The sequence below is a fragment of the Eumetopias jubatus genome, unplaced genomic scaffold (genome assembly GCF_037043125.1).
Source record: "Eumetopias jubatus isolate StellerSeaLion01/CBP00866 unplaced genomic scaffold, mEumJub1_p1.0 scaffold_12, whole genome shotgun sequence".
Taxonomy (NCBI): Eukaryota; Metazoa; Chordata; class Mammalia; order Carnivora; family Otariidae; genus Eumetopias; species Eumetopias jubatus.
The window spans coordinates 47344309-47362651 of NW_028274818.1; the positions used below are offsets into that span (position 1 = coordinate 47344309).

Below are 18343 nucleotides of genomic sequence, written 5' to 3' on the forward strand. Positions count from 1 at the left end.
CTGTGCTTCACTTGTAAAATGGAGACTATGTCTCTTATTAGGTAAAAGGATAAGTACTACTGCTTATAAGCTTCCAGCATAATCTGTAAGGGCACATAGTAGTTGCTCAATAAAATAGTAACTATACTACTTGAGTGTTGCTGTTCTGCTGCGTAACACCCAAGGGCAATCATTGTCAAATTTAATAAAATCTTAGCTTTTCTATTAGACATATTATGATGAATTAGTCAAATAATTAAGGTGCCTCATAACCCTCTTAAGTACTAAGACTTTTAAAAATATGTTTTCTTGGGACACCTGTGTGGCTCAGTTGGTTAAGCATCTGCCTTCAGCTCAGGTCATGATCCCAGGGTCGTGGGATCGAGTCCCACATTGGGCTCCTCGCTCAGCAGGGAGCCTGCTTCTCCCTCTGCCTCTGCCCCTTCCCCCACCCGCTTGTGCTTTCTCTTTCCCTCTCTCTCTCTAATAAATAAATATAATCTTAAAAAAAATATGTTCTCAATAAAAAAAAGTTTTAAAAATTTATCGATTTGAATCATTTGGAGGGAAGTCTTTCTAAAATATGTCACTCCTTGCCCAGATTGAACTGATCTGAATGTTCTCATGTCTGTTTCATTTGCAATCAACTGCCATTTCTCATGATTTATGTGTTTCCTTGAAGTAATTTCTTCAAACCACTCCTTTCTCTTTCAGCTTTATTGTTGTGGAATTCAAATCTGATAAGCAAGTTTGTTGTTAAAACAGTGTCTCTGATTAGTGTAATTTCTGTATGAATAGAGGCCTGGAATCTTTCCTGTGAGTAAGATCTGTAAGACTGTGTACATGGGGATTTTTGGCATAGTTGGTTTGTTTAGAGGCCATTCTTATAAATTTTCTTGTCTGAAAATAGCTTTTGGTTTGATGAAGTTTCCAGATTACAGTCTTATGTGAAGGGAAATGCTACTCTCTACTTTTTGTTCCCTAGTAACTGACCATAACAAAGCCAAGCTGGTTGGGGGACTAAAATCTGGGAATTGGAATAGTGGGGACACGAGAGAAGGGAATTCTACTTTAACCTTCATCAGAGAATAAAAGAGAAAGTGTTTCAAGGCAGACTATATGAAATAACTTCAGTTTAAACAGATAGATGGCTTTGGGTGAAGTATAAAGTGGACCTTAAATAATACATTTTGTGAGTACTATTCTGTACTTGTCATATAAATTAAGTGAAAAACTAGAGAAAAGAGAGCCCATCTGGTGATAGAGGACGAGGCAAAGCAAAACAGTTCCTGAAGGAGGTGATAGAAGTCAGGCTTGGGTAGTCAATGAGAATTTGTATTCCTTGTGTGTGTTGTTTCCATCTTCCAGAATATTCTACCTCTTGGTTCCTACCTTCGTTGTGATGACAGAACCTTATACTATCAGTTCTTTTTTTTTTGAAGATTTTATTTTACTTATTTGACAGAGAGGAGGAGCAGGGGGAGGGGCAGAAGGAGAGGGAGAAGCGGGCCCCCCCAACCCCGCCTGAGCAGGGAGCCTGATGTGGGGCTTGATCCCAGGATCCTGGGATCGTGTCCTGAGCCGAAGGTAGACACTTCACCTACTGAGCCACTCAGGCACCCTGTACTATCAATTCTTATTCCCCTCTCTTAGACTGCAAATATTGCAGGGCAGTGTGGAATTCCTAATAGTGGAGGACAGAGAGGTGCATTGAGCAGGTGTGGGCTTCCAAGGGTCAAGTTTCAGGACTCACGAGGTGGACTTAGAGTTTTTCTCCTCTGAGGTAGTGGTAGGATGTGAATAGCCAAGGAATAAGAGAGCTGGAGTTGGTCTAGAAAGTAGATGTCCAAGAGGCCCAGACTCTACTCTGTAGGGTTGTCCACTATAAGGCAGGTGACTACCGAATACTACAGAGCTCTCAGGGAAACAAGCTCAGGGGGAGGTGTGCAGGAACACACATGTCCAAGCAAGGAGGGAGGAGGCAGATGGGGACAGGTGCTGGATTTGCTACAGGTTTAAATTTGTTTTATAAATCAAATGGGCATTATGTGAGGGAGCTTACTGGGTTGGAAGGGCCGGGGGCCGGATTAAAAGGAAATGCTAGTAACAATAATATATTTTAATTTGATGTAAACTCACTTTTTAAATTTTGCATGTGAAATTATGGCTATGCTAGAAAAAATTGTAAATAGGTTGAAATAAGAGAATATGTACTACTTTTCGTACATTTCTTGAAGCAAACCAAGTCGGTGAGTTCCTTCCCTTTGTGTACAAAGGTTGCCTAAGTTCCTGACCAAAAATGGACCAGACAGCACCTTCGGAGGGCCAGTACTGGGCACAGGTTGGTGGGGAGGCAAAGCCCACGGTGGGGAATACCATTTACCCCGTTGGGCAGCCATGTCTGCCCCTACTATTGCTGATACTATGGAAATACACTGGGAAATCAGACTCAATAATTGTCATCTTTTCTTCTATCCTCTAATTAAAAAATAATGATAATCATAAATAATAATTATTATGAGTAAAGACCTAGGATGCACAAACAAGCAGTCTAAAGCCCAAACAGTTTTAATATTGGGATAATCACTGTGATATGCTCATTCAATCTTTTTAAAAAAGTCAGTGCTATTTTTTTTGGTTCTCCTTTATACTTACAGGGTTGGCTCTCTCATTTTCAATACAGCTTCTCTGACCCATTTTATAAGTTGGTGGGGAATGATCAATTGAGGGTTGCAAAACTAGGTCTTTGCTACTTCCTTCAATGTATGTTCAGGTGTTTCGACTTGTGCTTTGGGGTCCCGGGGGCCGGGAGCTGGTTGGCACTTTGGAAAATTGACTTCCAGTAAAAACAGAGGTAGAAAGTGTTCTGATTTGACATTAGTACCATATTTTTCTCCAAACTGGCAAGAACAGAGAGATGATTTGGGGCAAATTAAAGGGCATACAGATCAATTTCAATAATGTAGAGTTTGTGACATCTTCATTCTTTCTTTGCCTGATTTTATCCACAAAAAGAAAAAAAAGGAATTATTTGTAAGTGATAATTGCTAACAAAACCCAAACCCAAATACATAACAATTCAAATGATTATAACCATCTATTATGATACTAACAAGGAACTGGCATAGGAAATTCTAATACTTAACTTTTTTGACTTATAGTCCTCTTTCATACTAGTCAATAAAATGATAAACTCTCTTAGAAATTAAAAAGTGTAATCAACTGGACTTGGTGTTTTAAAAAGTACTGTAAGTAAAATATTTTAAGTCAGTATCTTACTAAATACTTTGTAATGAAGTGAACTTTCATATAATATCACTAGAGTTATATATTAAAAGCACATTTTTCCCACTTAAGTGAGAAAAATGAATAATTTATCAAGGAAAAAATTTTCTCTTTATATTTTTCATAATTTTGAGCATCGTTTTTAAGACTTGATAGTTTTGGCACAGAGGTAGTTACATACTTTTCTCTTGCCTCTTTAAAACATGAAATGGGGTGATTTTAGGTGAGATTAACATTCAAGTCAGTAAATTGCCATCCATAACGTGGGTGGGTGCTGTCCAATCACTTGAAGGCCTGAATAAAACAAAAAGATCAGCCTCCCTGAGCAAGAGGGAGTTCTCCAGCAGACTGCCTTTCTCTTCATCTGCACCATTGGCTCTCCGGGGTCTCTACCTGCTGGCCTTCAGACTAGAACCACATTATTGACTCTCCTGGTTCTGGAGCCTGCTGGCCCATATTGCAGATTTGGACTTGTCGTTCATCCTAATTTCACGAGCCAATTCTAGATAATAAATCTCTTTCTAGATAGGTAGGTAGCTAGATACATCTTGTTGATTCTGTGTCTCTGGAGAACCCTGACTAATACAGGAGCCGAGGAGGCAGAAGACTTTACATAATTTTCAGACCTTAAAAATCTATGAAAATGTAAAAAAAAAAAAAATCCTTAGACACTTGAGAATTTTCTTTTGCAAGAGAGGAAATTAATATCCATAAGCCCATGCATCAAGGTAATTTAATCAAAACCACAGGATTTTTGGTAAATTAAAATTCATTTCCTGTTACCATATGAGAAAAGTATGAGAAATATTCATTGATATCATTTATGCACAAATACTGATGCTATTAGGTCTAAATATAAGCTAAAACCTGTCAACAACATTTCTTTGATTCTTTTAGATTTTGAGCCAGGACTAACAGCTACTTCTTATAACTCCTCAGTTATTTCTTTGAAAGTTACTTCAGAATAACCACGGCTATTAGAACATCCAAATTTAGCTTTTATTTATTACGTAAAATTCGGCTGATATCATCCGAAGTGACACATGAATCTGAAATATAAATTAGCTAAATATAAAATGGTTTCTTTCAGCAAAGATTACTCTTTCTTTCTCAACACTGAGTAAAAGGAAAGAGGGAATTAAGAGTGTCGGTGACACCTTAGTTCATGTCGTGGTTCTATGACCAATTAGCTGCGTCTGTGTGTGGACAAGGTATTCATGTGCATTGGGTACATCATCATCTGAAAAATGGAAGTGATGATCTCCTTTCAAGGGCTGGGAAAATTAGATGAAATAAATTGAATGAAAGTGCCCGTGCTCATGCCAGACATACAGTATTTTCTCGATAAGTCAAATCTCCCTTTTTTAATGTTAATAAAAATGTATACTTTTATAGTTTTATAATTCATATTCTGTATGAGTTATAGAATCTGGAGTGTTACTAGTAGCTAAAGGCCTCAAGGTTGTTAATTCTACCCTGTATTTCTACATTTAAAGAAACAGAGTACAAGGAGGATTTTCTTTGCTTCGGGTCACAAAGTTAGTTGTAGGGAAAGCTTTCAGAGATCATGGAGCAGAGTGAATTAAAAGCTTTGGAAGCTAACAGATCCAGCTTTGTGTCCATAGGACATTACTTTCTAGCTTTGTGATGTGGAAAAATTAACTTCTTTGTGTTTCAATTATTTTATCTTTAAAATGTAGGTAATAATATATACTTCATAGAGTTGTAAAAATTAAATGATATACATAAAACAGATTAATTCATGTGTAGTAAATGCAGATGAGATTTTTAATCTCCATAGTCATTCAAGTATTTGATTATTCAATTTTTATGTACAAGTATCTGATACTTCTTTCACCTCCTAGCAGCCTTAAAATCTTACCTGAAAACTCTAAGAATTTACTGCAAAGCAATAATGAAAACAATGGGTTATATAAATAACAAATTCCAGTTTAGTAAGTGGCTATTTCCAGAAAATCCCTAACAACATAGGCATTCATAAATATGTGCTGGGCTAGTGGCTTATGAAGAAGGACATCTGGGGAGCTGTTTTTTTCAGGATTAGAGAAAGTCTTATGTTCAGTTTTCCAACTTTTCTTATTAAATCTGACTCTGAACAACAGTGCAGTTCTGTGTTGTGTGTTGAACAGTGTAATCTGTTACTAAGAATTTTCTTACTTTAACGTATCTGATTTGTATTGGGTTTAATGTTATTTTCAATAATGCAATGTTACAAGTAACCAAATCAACAGGCTCAAATGCCCCTAAATGAGTTTTGAATATAAACAGTCTTCTTCCTTCTAGAATATCAACCTTAATCCTTTTTTTCCCTTAAAGCCCTTCTTAATCTTATTTTTCCAACTCCCTAGTGTATTCCTGCTGCAATAAGAAAACTGATCTTTTGGTCCCCAAATCACATGCCCTTTTCTGCTTATGACTGTCTTGGCCTGACTTTAGGCTCAGTCCTTGGCACACGACAACAGGAAATGTTCACTGTTATTATTACATTGCGTATAAACTCAAGTCTTCCTTCAAGGCCTAATTCGGATTCCTCCTTCTCACTTCTTATCTGGCCTGCTTACAACTACTGTGACAGCTAATAGTGTGTTGTGCTCTGTTCACCTGCTTTATAACCCACTTCTGTTTCCTATCTTAGCTTTCTTTCCTCTCCAGACAAGTTTTTAAGAAATTAGGTGTTTTACTTTATTTACAATTTAAACATTTATGTTTGAAAGCATTCTGTGCATCTAAACATACACAGGTTCAGAGCCATTTAAATTGCTCCATTGCACCGAATGCTGGAGTCTGTTTCCATGAATGAGGTCTCCAATCTGCACCTAATTAGGATGCCTAGGCTCTTCCAGTTTGGGGCCACTCAGTATTAGAGAAGAACCCTGGATTAGGAAACTAGTTCTAGGTGTCCCGCTCTTCACTTCCTACCTCCACTAAGACCTAACTTCTACAGACTTTCCTTTCTATGTGTTAAGAGTTCTATAGTCTTTTTGGTCCTTCCGGTTCTAAAATAGTAATTCCATGGATAGATGTATTTGTCACATTGGTCCGTGAACACCCAAGGATCAGGATCCAAGTGCTTGGAATAGAATGTGTTCATGTCGTGTATTCTGCATTTCTGAGATTGAGTACAGTGTTGCCCTTCAGCTAGCCTGTGCCCTGGGGTTTTTTTGGGTAATGACAGCGTCATCTGCTGAGAGCAAAGCTAGAAAACCTAATGGTCTGACCACCCTCCTTCCTCTTTTATGCCTAACAGCGGATTAGTCACCAGAGTCTCCTTGTAAATGTGCCTTGATTCTATTTCTGTCCTCCTAAGCTCCGCTCTAGGGGTAGAAGAAAGGAGGAATTGTCTCCCATTCATGCCTCAGAAGAAAGGAAAACCATGACTATTAGAGATAAGATAGAACTGTCAAAAGTGGGGGGCCTGGGTGGCTCAGTCGATTGATCGTCTGACTCTTGATCTCAGAGTCTTGAGTTCAAGCCCCACATTGGGCATGGAGCCCACTTAAAGAAAAAAAAAAAAGAACTGGCAAAAGTACTTGAGCTCTTCTCTGCACACGCACTCTGTGATTTGTACATTTATTCTCCAAATGAGACTTTGTCACAAATATAGAAAATAAAACCTGGTAACAGTATGACAATTTTGATTTCACTCCAGTCAGAACATCATCCCCACTCACTTCAGCTTCTGCTCTTCCACCCATGGGGATTTCTTTCTTCACTTTCTTTCTTATAAAGCTTTGAATTCCTTCGTGATCCAATACCTTTGCTCCCTCTTTGCTCAGTCTTCTATCTCTAATTTTCTTTTGCTAATAGTTATTATTGGGAAACAACATCAAACAAAAGACACCCTTACTCCCCAGCAATCTGACTGTTCTTCCACATCAGCCTCTGTCTGTCCAGTAAATATTTCCATCCATCTGCTCCCTATTCTCTTGTCTGTCTCCCCCCCACCCCCTTATCCTCAACAGGCTCAGAATCTTCCTGGAAGATGTTAGATTGTACTCACCACATGCCTGATATTCTGGAGCAGTGGTTATTAAACTTTTTGGTCTCAGAAATGCATTATACTCAAAAAATATCAAGAACTTGTAAGAGATTTTTATTTGTATGGGTTACATCTATGAATATCTACCATATGAAAAACAAAAACTGAGAAAACTTATTAAAATATTTTATTTTAAATAAGTCCTTGTCATGTTAATATAAATGACATTTTATGAAAATAACCATATTTTCAAGAACCAAAAAAAGTGAGAAGGGCAGCACTGTTTTACATTTTTACAAGTATCTTTCTTGTTTGACTTAACAGAAAGCAGCTGGATTCTCATATCTGCTTTTGAATTCGATCTCTTGCTATATTGCACATCCTGTAATTTCTAGAAAACTCCATCATAGACTCATGAAGTAATGAGAATGAACAAAGGCAGATAACATCTTATGGTTTTCATGAAAATAGTTTTGACCTTGTGGACACCCAGACAGCTGTGTACACTTTGAGAACTGTGCTCAAGGGTAGAGAGAAACCACCAGCTCTCTTGAGCAATAATGGTCCAGGGCCACAAAGAAAATGACAATCTCTCCCTCTCCAAACAAACACTTGTATTTTAGTCACATTGCAGACAGCCTTTGCTTCTCTCCTGCAAAAACTCTTGGTTGACTCATGTTGCTTCCATTTCCAGAACAGCCTCCTTCCCTGCCCTCATCCCTCCCTGTTGAATAACTGTGCATCTTTAAAATTAAGCTCAGGTTCCTTTTTTATTTATGAAGCTTTCTCCACCACTTCAATTTCTCTGATTGGAATTGACCAGACTTTCTGGACCTCGTGTACTCCTAGCCTGTAGCCCTTTATTTTAGGAAGGCATATTAGCATGAGCCTAGATATAGGAGTTTGTGATTTAACTCCTGACTGCTATTTACTGGTTGCATGACCCTGAACAAGTCTTCAAGGTCTTGCTTCCAAGTGCCTTGGTTCCTCACCTATAAAATAGGTGCTTCATAGAGATTTTGTGAAGATTCAATGAGACAGTTTCTGTAAAGTAGTAAGAACAGTTCCTACCATATGGTAAGAACTCAACAAATGTCATCTATCTCTATTTTTATTGTTGTCATAGTAATTATTTTTTAAAAAGATTTTATTTATTTGAGAGAAAGTGAGAGAGAGAGAGAGCATGAGTAGAGGAGAGGGGTAAGGGGAGAGGGTGAAGCAGACTCCACGCTGAGCAGGGAGCCTGACCTAGGACTTAATCCTAGGTCTCCAGGATCATGACCTGAGCTGAAAGCAGACAGTTAACCAACTGAGCCACCTAGGCATCCATATTGTCATAATTATTATTACATTTCTGCCTCACTTAAATAAACTCTATTCCCTGGATCTGCCTGTGATGCCTGAAAGAGAACACTCAGTCAGATTTATTTAATAGATTAAAGAATAAATAGATTTTGTAGATCTTGTCTTTTTTAATAGTGTATATTTTGAAATGAGTCAGCATAAAGGAGCACTAAGAATTCTGGACCAAGAGGGCATGGGGCTTACTTAACTCCAGATTACCAGCAAATAGATCTTACACAAGTAATATCAGCATTTTAGAACTTCCATCTACAAAATGAGCAAAGACATTTTTGCTTTTTTGAGAGAATCCAAAAGAAAAAAAAAGTGCACCTGAAAGCAAGCGAAAAAATGCAAAGGGTCAGGCAAATACAGAGTTATGGTTGGTGTTATTTCTAAATAGAGTTACTTGGTATTTGAGTAACATCTGCTTTCTAACAGACATTAATTCTTAATTTTCTTATATGAAACATTTTCCTTTTTAAAAAAATTAGATATTATCAAGGTAGGAATGAACTTACAATTCTTTATTACCAAATGTGGAACATATAACGTGAAAAGCGAAACTAAAAAGGGAATATATTTTATGACTTTAGAAATGATCTCTGTGTTTCATCACTCCAGGTGCCTGTGGTGGCCATATTGGGCTCAGGTGGAGGGTTCCGAGCCATGGTCGGATTCTCAGGTGTGATCAAGGCACTGTATGAAGCGGGAATTTTAGATTGTGCCACCTACATTGCTGGTCTTTCTGGCTCCACATGGTTAGTATACATTTTAAATCTTAGTTATATCATGTGAAATGTTTAGCATTTATCTACCTGAAACCTTAGAAAAGAAAGGATTTAGAAAATTGAAACTTAACTTCAAATTACTGAAATGTCCCAGCTTGATGCAATAATTTGTTTCTTAAAAATGTTTTTTAAGGCAAATTCATACCTAATGATGACTCATAAATTTACTCCCTTTAAGCCTATTTGGAATTTAAAATGTAGTTAAACATAAAATTAAAAAATAGATCAATTGAAATTCTATATAAATTTCACAGAGGTGAAATAACATGCTCCACCCATAATTAATTTAATCTTCTATAATTTGCTGATTTGTAATCTTTCAGCAATTGTGTCTAAGTCTACATGATTCACTAGGTATTCATTTTCTTCTCTAGGGCAAATAGAATGAAATGCAAGATACCTTAGTATATGGGAGAAGAAAAACAACTTTTGAATGTAGAAATGGAATGTTTCACTGATTCGCACCTAATTATGAAAGTAATCCTTTATATGCATTTAAGCTCAGCTAAATTTGGGTAGAGATGTAAAACATCTGTACGTAAAATGTTTGTACACTGTAGATTTGCCTTTTCAGAAACATTTATGAAACATGTTCAAAGAATCTACTATGTACTTTTTGGTTTGCCTAACCCACGGAAGCACATTGAAAATCAAATATTAGTTCTTCCTCCGGTGTCTCAACTATGAGTGTCACCTTATTACAAAATATCTGACTTTGACTTACAAGTCTTTTTAATCATTCAGCCATAGTAAAGTTCATCTATCATAATACTATATTATATATGTCTAACATTTGAAGATTTCTGTACTTTCTTATCCTTTGAGATGGATCTGAGGTTTTTCATTTTTCACCTAAAGGAAATTTGACTCAGAAGCCAAGGGATTTGTCCAAGATCACTAGCAGAACCAACATGTAAAGTCAGGCTTTTGATCCCCTAGTCTAGGATTCTTGGAACTAAACCATAACCTTCTCTTGGACAGCTATATGTTCTTACATAGAGATTCATGTATAAAGAATATATAGTTTCTTAAATATTTGGAATCAGATTCTTTAAATAAGAAACAAAAACTTAGAACGTTGGTTGCCACCTTCTTTGTGTGTACCCTCAAAACGATTTATCCCTTTGGAAAGAAGCATGTAGCCCATCATTGTTCTTCCCCTTGAAGTAAAGAGCAGGTACCTGCCTGTTTAATGAGTAATATGACAGAAAAACTTGGACCCTTAGATTAATTTGCCTCCTCAAGCATTTTGTTATTACTCTCTGAGTGGTTTTCTTTCCCTGAATTCACTATTTGTTAGATTCCTGCGGTCCATCACGGACTAATACATTGCAAGAAGCTTACTTTCTTAAACTTATCTAATAAAGGCAGCAGGTATGATTTGGGGTGCTGATTTGAGGGTATAAAATGTGTGTTTAGGCTTAATTAGAGCTGCAGTCATTGCTTTGGTTATGGATTTGGGGCAACATCTTCTGTTCTCCTGTCAGGTTCTAAAAACAAGTCCTGCAAAATGTAATTAAGAGAATTTTAAATGTTACAGGCCAATCATTTAAATATCACAGGCGACACACTTATATGTACATAAACTTATGCTCTATCCTTCATTGTCTAATTTCTCCATGATTAGCCTTCTCTTATTCCATTTCCTTCAAGGCCACTCACTCCTAAAATCCTTACAATTGATTTTCACCCAGCAACCACCTAATTTCCAAATATAATGGTGTCTTTTGAAGTTCTTTTCCTCCTTGACTCTCTGGTGGAGTCTGGGAGGATAAGGTTGGGTGTTTCACACAGTAACTGTCCCTCTTTCAAATCTCTCCTCCTCTGCCTTTTGGTTTTTATTTCATCCTCTCTGACTGCTCTGTCCTCCATACTGTCTTTACTATTTTCCATACTGTCTTTACTATTTTCCCTGCTTTACTCCTTTTTTTTTTTTTAAGATTTTATTTATTTATTTGAGAGAGAGAATGAGATAGAGCATGAGAGGGGGGAGGGTCAGAGGGAGAAGCAGACTCCCTGCTGAGCAGGGAGCCAGATGCAGGACTCAATCCCAGGACTCCAGGATCATGACCTGAGCTGAAGGCAGTCGCTTAACCAACTGAGCCACCCAGGCGCCCTCCCTGCTTTACTCCTTAATGTGAGCTTTCCTCCAGGACCTCCCTTTTGTTTTGTTATAGCTACACACCGCACCCTTGGCAGTTTCACCAACTTTTACCACTTCAGTTATTACCACCAATAATTTAGTTCATGGAACTCTAGAACATCCCAAAAGTTAATGGACCAAAAAAGGAAAGGCTGGACAATACAAAGTAGCCGTTGGAGAAGAGAATCAAGTAAAAGATGACATAGACGTCAGGGGTGGAGAGTACTTCAAAAAGTAGTGGGTTTTTTAATAGAACGAAACATCTGTGAACAGCTTAGCTTAGAACTGGGTTTGGAAATCTTTAGTGGTTTTAGCAAGAATCACTGAAGTAGATAAAGAGGACTTTTGACCATGAAATTGCAAATAAGAAGTGACTAGAAGATGAAAGGAAGAAAGATGGGTGGGTAAACCTACTAGGAGCTGTTTATTCTTTCAAGAAAGGGAGTATAGGACTCAGGGAAGCGTCTTTGTTTTGTTTTGCTTTCAGAATTTAAGAAACTTGGACATTTGTGTAGAAGTCTGAGGTAAAGGAAACAGTGTGGAAGGATAGATGGAAGATAAAGAAATAGATGGCTCATGGATAGAAAAAGATTCAGACCGAGACAGGACAGAACAAGATAAAAAACACAAGTGAAAGGTGTTCATCAGGGAGAGAAGAGATACTTCCTGAGACAGAAGAAAAGGTGGTCAGGATGATTCATGTTAATTTTCTCTTGAAAACTATAGGTGAGAAGGTAAAGTTCAAAGGAAGGAATTCGGAAAGACTTGGATAAACAAATTACACTCTTGTGTTGTGTAAGTTTTTATATTCTACTGACACATAACCATTACTTGACACAAATGAGGTAATAAGGAAATATTTGGAGAAGCCCTGGACCTCCCAAAAAGTTTTCTGTGATCACAAAAGAGAATTTTATGTAGGACAAAGGCTTCCCTTGTAACTGCTACTACCTTTAGGGTGATTATTTCTGAAATTATTTTTGGTTGATACTTGTTATTCATTGCATGTAAGTATTAGCCAACCAGTCAGCACAACTCTCCTCCCCAGTACAGCTTCATTTGTAGAATCCTGAGGGGTTATGGGCTCTTGACTGCCATGTTTGTATGGCATTACCATCTAAAGTGAAACGAGAGCAGTTCTACATCTGTAACAACGGGGCTCAATTCATTAAACTGACTAAAATGGAATTCAAGAATGAGAATTTTCAGTTCGACAGTCTGAAGAATTCTTGCTGCACTGAAAAATGAAACAATTTTAGGAGACATTGCCACATAAGAGGTGATAGACTAAAAGATCAAGATGTAAGTTAGAGAAAATTTGTTGGGGGGGGGACTGTGCTTGTCATGTTCACTAGTGGGTCTCTCCAACTTATCACATATTTAATGACTAAATGAAGATTTGCATAAGTAACTGCATTTTGAGGGGGAAATGAATCTAGAGATTTCTTTAGAGTTTTAGGCTATTCACTTTACAAATGTCAAGAGTCTTCTCAAGTCATTCCAAATTTTAGTTACTTTTGACACTTGATTTTGACACTTATTTAGGCATAGAAATTCTATATGTTTACCCCTGAGGATGCTGATTTGACAAGTTCTTGGAGGCCTGGCACTGATATTTTAAAACATTGGCTATGTGATTTGGAAGAAGGGATTGTACTGAGAATTCCTTGTGGAATTTTTTTTTTTTAAGATTTTATTTATTTATTTCAGAGAGTGCACGCATGTGAGTAAGCACATGCATGGGCAAGTGTGGGGGAGGGGAAGGGGAGGTGGAGAGGGACAAATAGACTCTGAGCATGGAGCCCACAAGGGCTCAATCTCACAAACCTGAGATCATGACCCAAGGCGAAATCAAGTGGGGGACAGTTGCTCAACCACCTCAGCCACCCAGGCTCCCCTCCTTATGGACTTTTGACATGATTTAGCTGTTAACATTTCACACTTAGCCTAAAATGCATTCATATGGAGAGAATGATGTGTCCCATCATATAAATATGTTGAAAAATTAGAGGCAGATATTTTCAGATTTATAGAGAAATAAGTTGAGGATCCTTTCATTCATTATGTAACTGTTTATAGAGGCCCTGCTATGTCTAAGACACTTAGTTTTAGAAACTTGGATAGACCCGGTATCTCTCAAACAATCTAAGCTGTATTTTTTATAGATTTTTGGTGATTATACCAGGCTCAAGTTCAGAGTAAATCTTTTTGATTTATCTTTATCACAAGTTTTTGGGAAATACTACAAATCCAATTTATGTAATAAAGATCTTTTAAGAATTTTTATTTTAAAAAAATTTTTTTTCAGAGCATGTGTTCCATTTTAGGTCTCTCATCAGTCTCCATTTGTTGACTTAAAATTATTCTCAGTTTGTCTCCAAAGAACTCTGAATCCAGTAACAAATTATAATTTAATATAAAGTGGAAGTAGTTTGATCTCTAAGAACTGAAATCTTATTTAAGAGATTAAGAAAAAAACAGTAAAACCTATCAGGGGAGAGGACACACTTTAAAACTCTAGTTCTGGTATTAATTGGAGAACTGTGAACATTTATTTAAATTCATCAGTCCTCTCTTAGAAGAATTGGAAGCTATTGCATCTCTTCAAGGTAACAGCTTATGCACAGTTAACCAGCCCAGGCCTAGAGCATGGCAGGGATCCATTAAAGGTTAGTTTTTTCCTCTCCCTAAAAGAAAGATAAGTCATTATAATAGGCATTTTGATTTGAATGTCAAGGAAACAGGAGATTAAACTATGTGCTATTTTATGTACTCTTTGGTTGGATGACATGGTGGGTATTTATTGCTTTCATTATTTTGTTCTCTCGGTTCAGTAGTTCAAAAAACCATGCTTTCCACATTCCAGGCATTTGCTAGTCACTGAGGCTAGAGAAGATGAATAAGCAAAGTTTTCCCTGGAGGAGGTCATAATTCAGTAAGGGAGACAGATACATAAAGTCATACTTCACATTCAGTATGGAGACCTGTGATACTAGATAGAGATATTGGTGCACAGAAAGGAGGGTGGTAACTGAATGTTTATTGTCTAAATATCAAACACCAAGGTAGTATCTACTGATTTCCGGTTTCATTAGAAGTGGTCAAATGGCTGGTGGCCAAGAATCTCCACAAGAAGTCATTTACCTTAAAGACTTCTTTCTCTCCAGAATTTCACCATCAGATTTAGATGTGCAGAAATTCTGAGACCTACAATTGGCAAGACTTAGGATTCTGCCCAGTTTGCAATGAACAAAACAAATAAACCAAAAAACCCACATTTGTCAGGAAAATAAGGCATTCAGAATAGGTTAGTTAGACGGTGCATTTCCTACCTGTAGATAATCATTATGGAAAGCCAAATTATCAGAATACTTGACTAGTATTACATCCAGACAAGTCAGTTTATTTACATGACTCAAACGTGTTGTGTTCATTGGTCTCTGATAGTGCAATAGGAATTACCCATTCCCAGAGGCTAGAGAGTGCACCACAAATCTAGTAGGGCACCCTCCTCTCTGGATTGAGCATGGGAAATCCACTGTTTCCCCTGAGACCTCTCTTTTACTTTGCTTCCATTGTAGGCCAGCTCCTTTCTGATTGATACATTCTTTCCTTAAATGGATTAATATCTTCACTCAGATAATTAAGTAAACCAACTATTTCTTTTCTTCTCTTTAAATTTTTTATTGTTATGTTAATCACCATACATTACATCATTAGTTTTTGATATAGTGTTCCATGATTCATTGTTTGTGCATAATACCCAGTGCTCCACGCAGAACGTGCCCTCTTTAATACCCATCACCAGGCTAACCCATTCCCCCACCCCCTTCCCCTCTAGAACCCTCAGTTTGTTTTTCAGAGTCCATCATCTCTCATGGTTCATCTCCCCCTCCGATTCCCCCCCTTCATTCTTCCCCTCCTGCTATCTTCTTCTTTTTTTTTTCTTAACATATATTGCATTATTTGTTTCAGAGGTACACATCTGTGATTCAACAGTCTTGCACAATTGACAGGGCTCACCATAGCACATACCCTCTCCAGTGTCTATCAATCAACCACCCACCCCGTCCCTCCCACCCCCACCACTCCAGCAACCCTCAGTTTGTTACCTGAGATTAAGAATTCCTCATATCAGTGAGGTCATATGATACATGTCTTTCTCTGATTGACTTATTTCACTCAGCATAACACCCCCCAGTTCCATCCACGTGGCTGCAAATGGCAAGATCTCATTCCTTTTGATGGCTGCATAATATTCCATTGTGTATATATACCACCTCTTCTTTATCGATTCATCTGTCAATGGACATCTTGGCTCTTTCCACAGTTTGGCTATTGTAGACATTGCTGCTATAAACATTGGGGTGCATGTACCCCTTCAGATCCCTACATTTGTATCTTTGGGGTAAATACCCAGTAGTGCAATTGCTGGATCGTATGGTAGCTCTATTTTCAACTGTTTGAGGAACCTCCATACTGTTTTCCAGAGTGGTTGCACCAGCTTGCATTCCCACCAACAGTGTGTAGGAGGGTTCGCCTTTCTCCACATCCCCGGCAACATCTGTCATTTCCTGACTTGTTAATTTTAGCCATTCTGACTGGTGTGAGGTGGTATCTCATTGAGGTTTTGATTTGGATTTCCCTGATGCTGAGCGACCTTGAGCACTTTCATGTGTCTGTTGGCCATTTGGATGTCTTCTTTGGAAAAATGTCTCTTCATGTCTTCTGCCCATTTCTTGATTGGATTATTTGTTCTTTGGGTGTTGAGTTTGATGAGTTCTTTATAGATTTTGGATACTAGCCCTTTATCTGATATGTCATTTGCAAATATTTTCTCCCATTCTCGGTTGTCTTTTGTTTTTGTGGACTGTTTCTTTTGCTGTGCAAAAGCTTTTTATCTTGATGAAATCCCAATAGTTCATTCTTGCCCTTGCTTCCCTTGCCTTTGGCAATGTTTCTAGGAAGAAGTTGCTGCGGCTGAGGTCGAAGAGGTTGCTGCCTGTGTTCTCCTTTAGGATTTTGATGGACTCCTGTCTCACGTTTAGGTCTTTCAACCATTTGGAGTCTATTTTTGTGTGTGGTGTAAGGAAATGGTCCAGTTTCATTCTTCTGCATGTGGCTGTCCAATTTTCCCAGCACCATTTGTTGAAGAGACTGTCTTTTTGCCATTGGACATTCTTTCCTGCTTTGTCAAAGATCAGTTGACCATAGAGTTGAGGGTCCATTTCTGGGCTCTCTATTCTGTTCCATTGATCTATGTGTCTATTTTTGTGCCAGTACCATACTGTCTTGATGATGACAGCTTCGTAATAGAGCTGGAAGTCCGGAATTCTGATGCCGCCAGCTGTGCTTTTCTTTTTCAACATTCCTCTGGCTATTCGGGGTCTTTTCTGGTTCCATACAAATTTTAGGATTATTTGTTCCATTTCTTTGAAAACAGTGGATGGTATTTTGATGGGGATTGCATTGAATGCGTAGATTGCTCTAGGTAGCATTGACATCTTCACAATGTTGGTTCTTCCAATCCATGAGCATGCAACGTTTTTCCATTTCTTTGTGTCTTCCTCAATTTCTTTCATGAGTATTTTATAGTTTTCTGAGTGCAGATCCTTTGCCTCTTTGGTTAGATTTATTCCTAGGTATCTTACGGTTTTGGGTGCAATTGTAAATGGGATCGACTCCTTAATTTCTCTCTCTTCTGTCTTATTGTTGGTGTATAGGAATGCCACTGATTTCTGTGCATTGATTTTATATCCGGCGACTTGACTGAATTCCTGTATGAGTTCTAGCAGTTTTGGGGTGGAGTCTTTTGGATTTTCCACATACAGTATCATATCACCTGCAAAGAGTGAGAGTTTGACTTCCTCCTTGCTGATTTGGATGCCTTTGATTTCTTTTTGTTGTCTGATTGCTGTGGCTAGGACTTCTAATTCTATGTTGAATAGCTGTGGTGATAGTGGACATCCCTGCCGCGTTCCTGACCTTAGGGGGAAAGCTCTCAGTTTTTCCCCATTGAGAATGAAATTCGCTGTGGGTTTTTCATAGATGGCTTTTATGATATTGAGGTATGTACCCTCTATCCCTATACTCTGAAGAGTTTTGATCAAGAAAGGATGCTGTGCTTTGTCAAATGCTTTCTCTGCATCTATTGAGAGGATCATATGATTCTTGTTCTTTCTTTTGTTAATATATTGTATCACATTGATCGATTTGTGGATGTTGAACCAACCTTGGAGCCAGGGATAAATCCCACTTGGTCATGGTGAATAATCCTTTTAATGTGCTGTTGTATCCTATTGGCTAGTGTTTTGGTGAGAATTTTTACATCCATGTTCATCAAGGATATTGGTTTGTAATTCTCCTTTTTGATGGGGTCTTTGTCTGGTTTGGGGATCAAGGTAATGGTGGCCTCATAAAACGAGTTTGGAAGGTTTCCTTCCATTTCTATTTTTTGGAACAGTTTCAGGAGAATAGGTATTAATTCTTCTTTAAATGTTTGGTAGAATTCCCCTGGGAAGCCATCTGACCCTGGGCTTTGGTTTGTTCGGAGATTTTTAATGACTGCTTCAATTTCCTTAGTGATTATAGGTCTGTTCAGGTTTTCTATTTCTTCCTGGTTCAATTTTGGTAGTTGATACATCTCTGGAATGCATCTATTTCTTCCAGGTTATCTAATTTGCTGGCATAGAGTTGCTCACAATATGTTCTTAGAATTGTTTGTATTTCTTTGGTGTTGGTTGTGATCTCTCCTCTTTCATTCATGATTTTGTTGATTTGGGTTATTTCTCTTTTCTTTTTGAT

The 18343-nt window shown here is 37.8% G+C and overlaps 1 protein-coding gene across 3 annotated transcripts in view; it reads left to right on the forward strand.

Moving 5' to 3' along the window:
- Positions 1 to 18343, forward strand: part of PLA2G4A (phospholipase A2 group IVA) — a 169878-nt gene that overhangs the window by 92861 nt on the left and 58674 nt on the right. For all 3 annotated transcript variants that reach the window (XM_028121544.2, XM_088016877.1, XM_028121545.2), the window contains one exon: positions 9230 to 9366. In XM_028121544.2, the coding sequence (XP_027977345.1) occupies positions 9230 to 9366 (137 nt within the window). The remainder of the gene's footprint in view (positions 1 to 9229; positions 9367 to 18343) is intronic.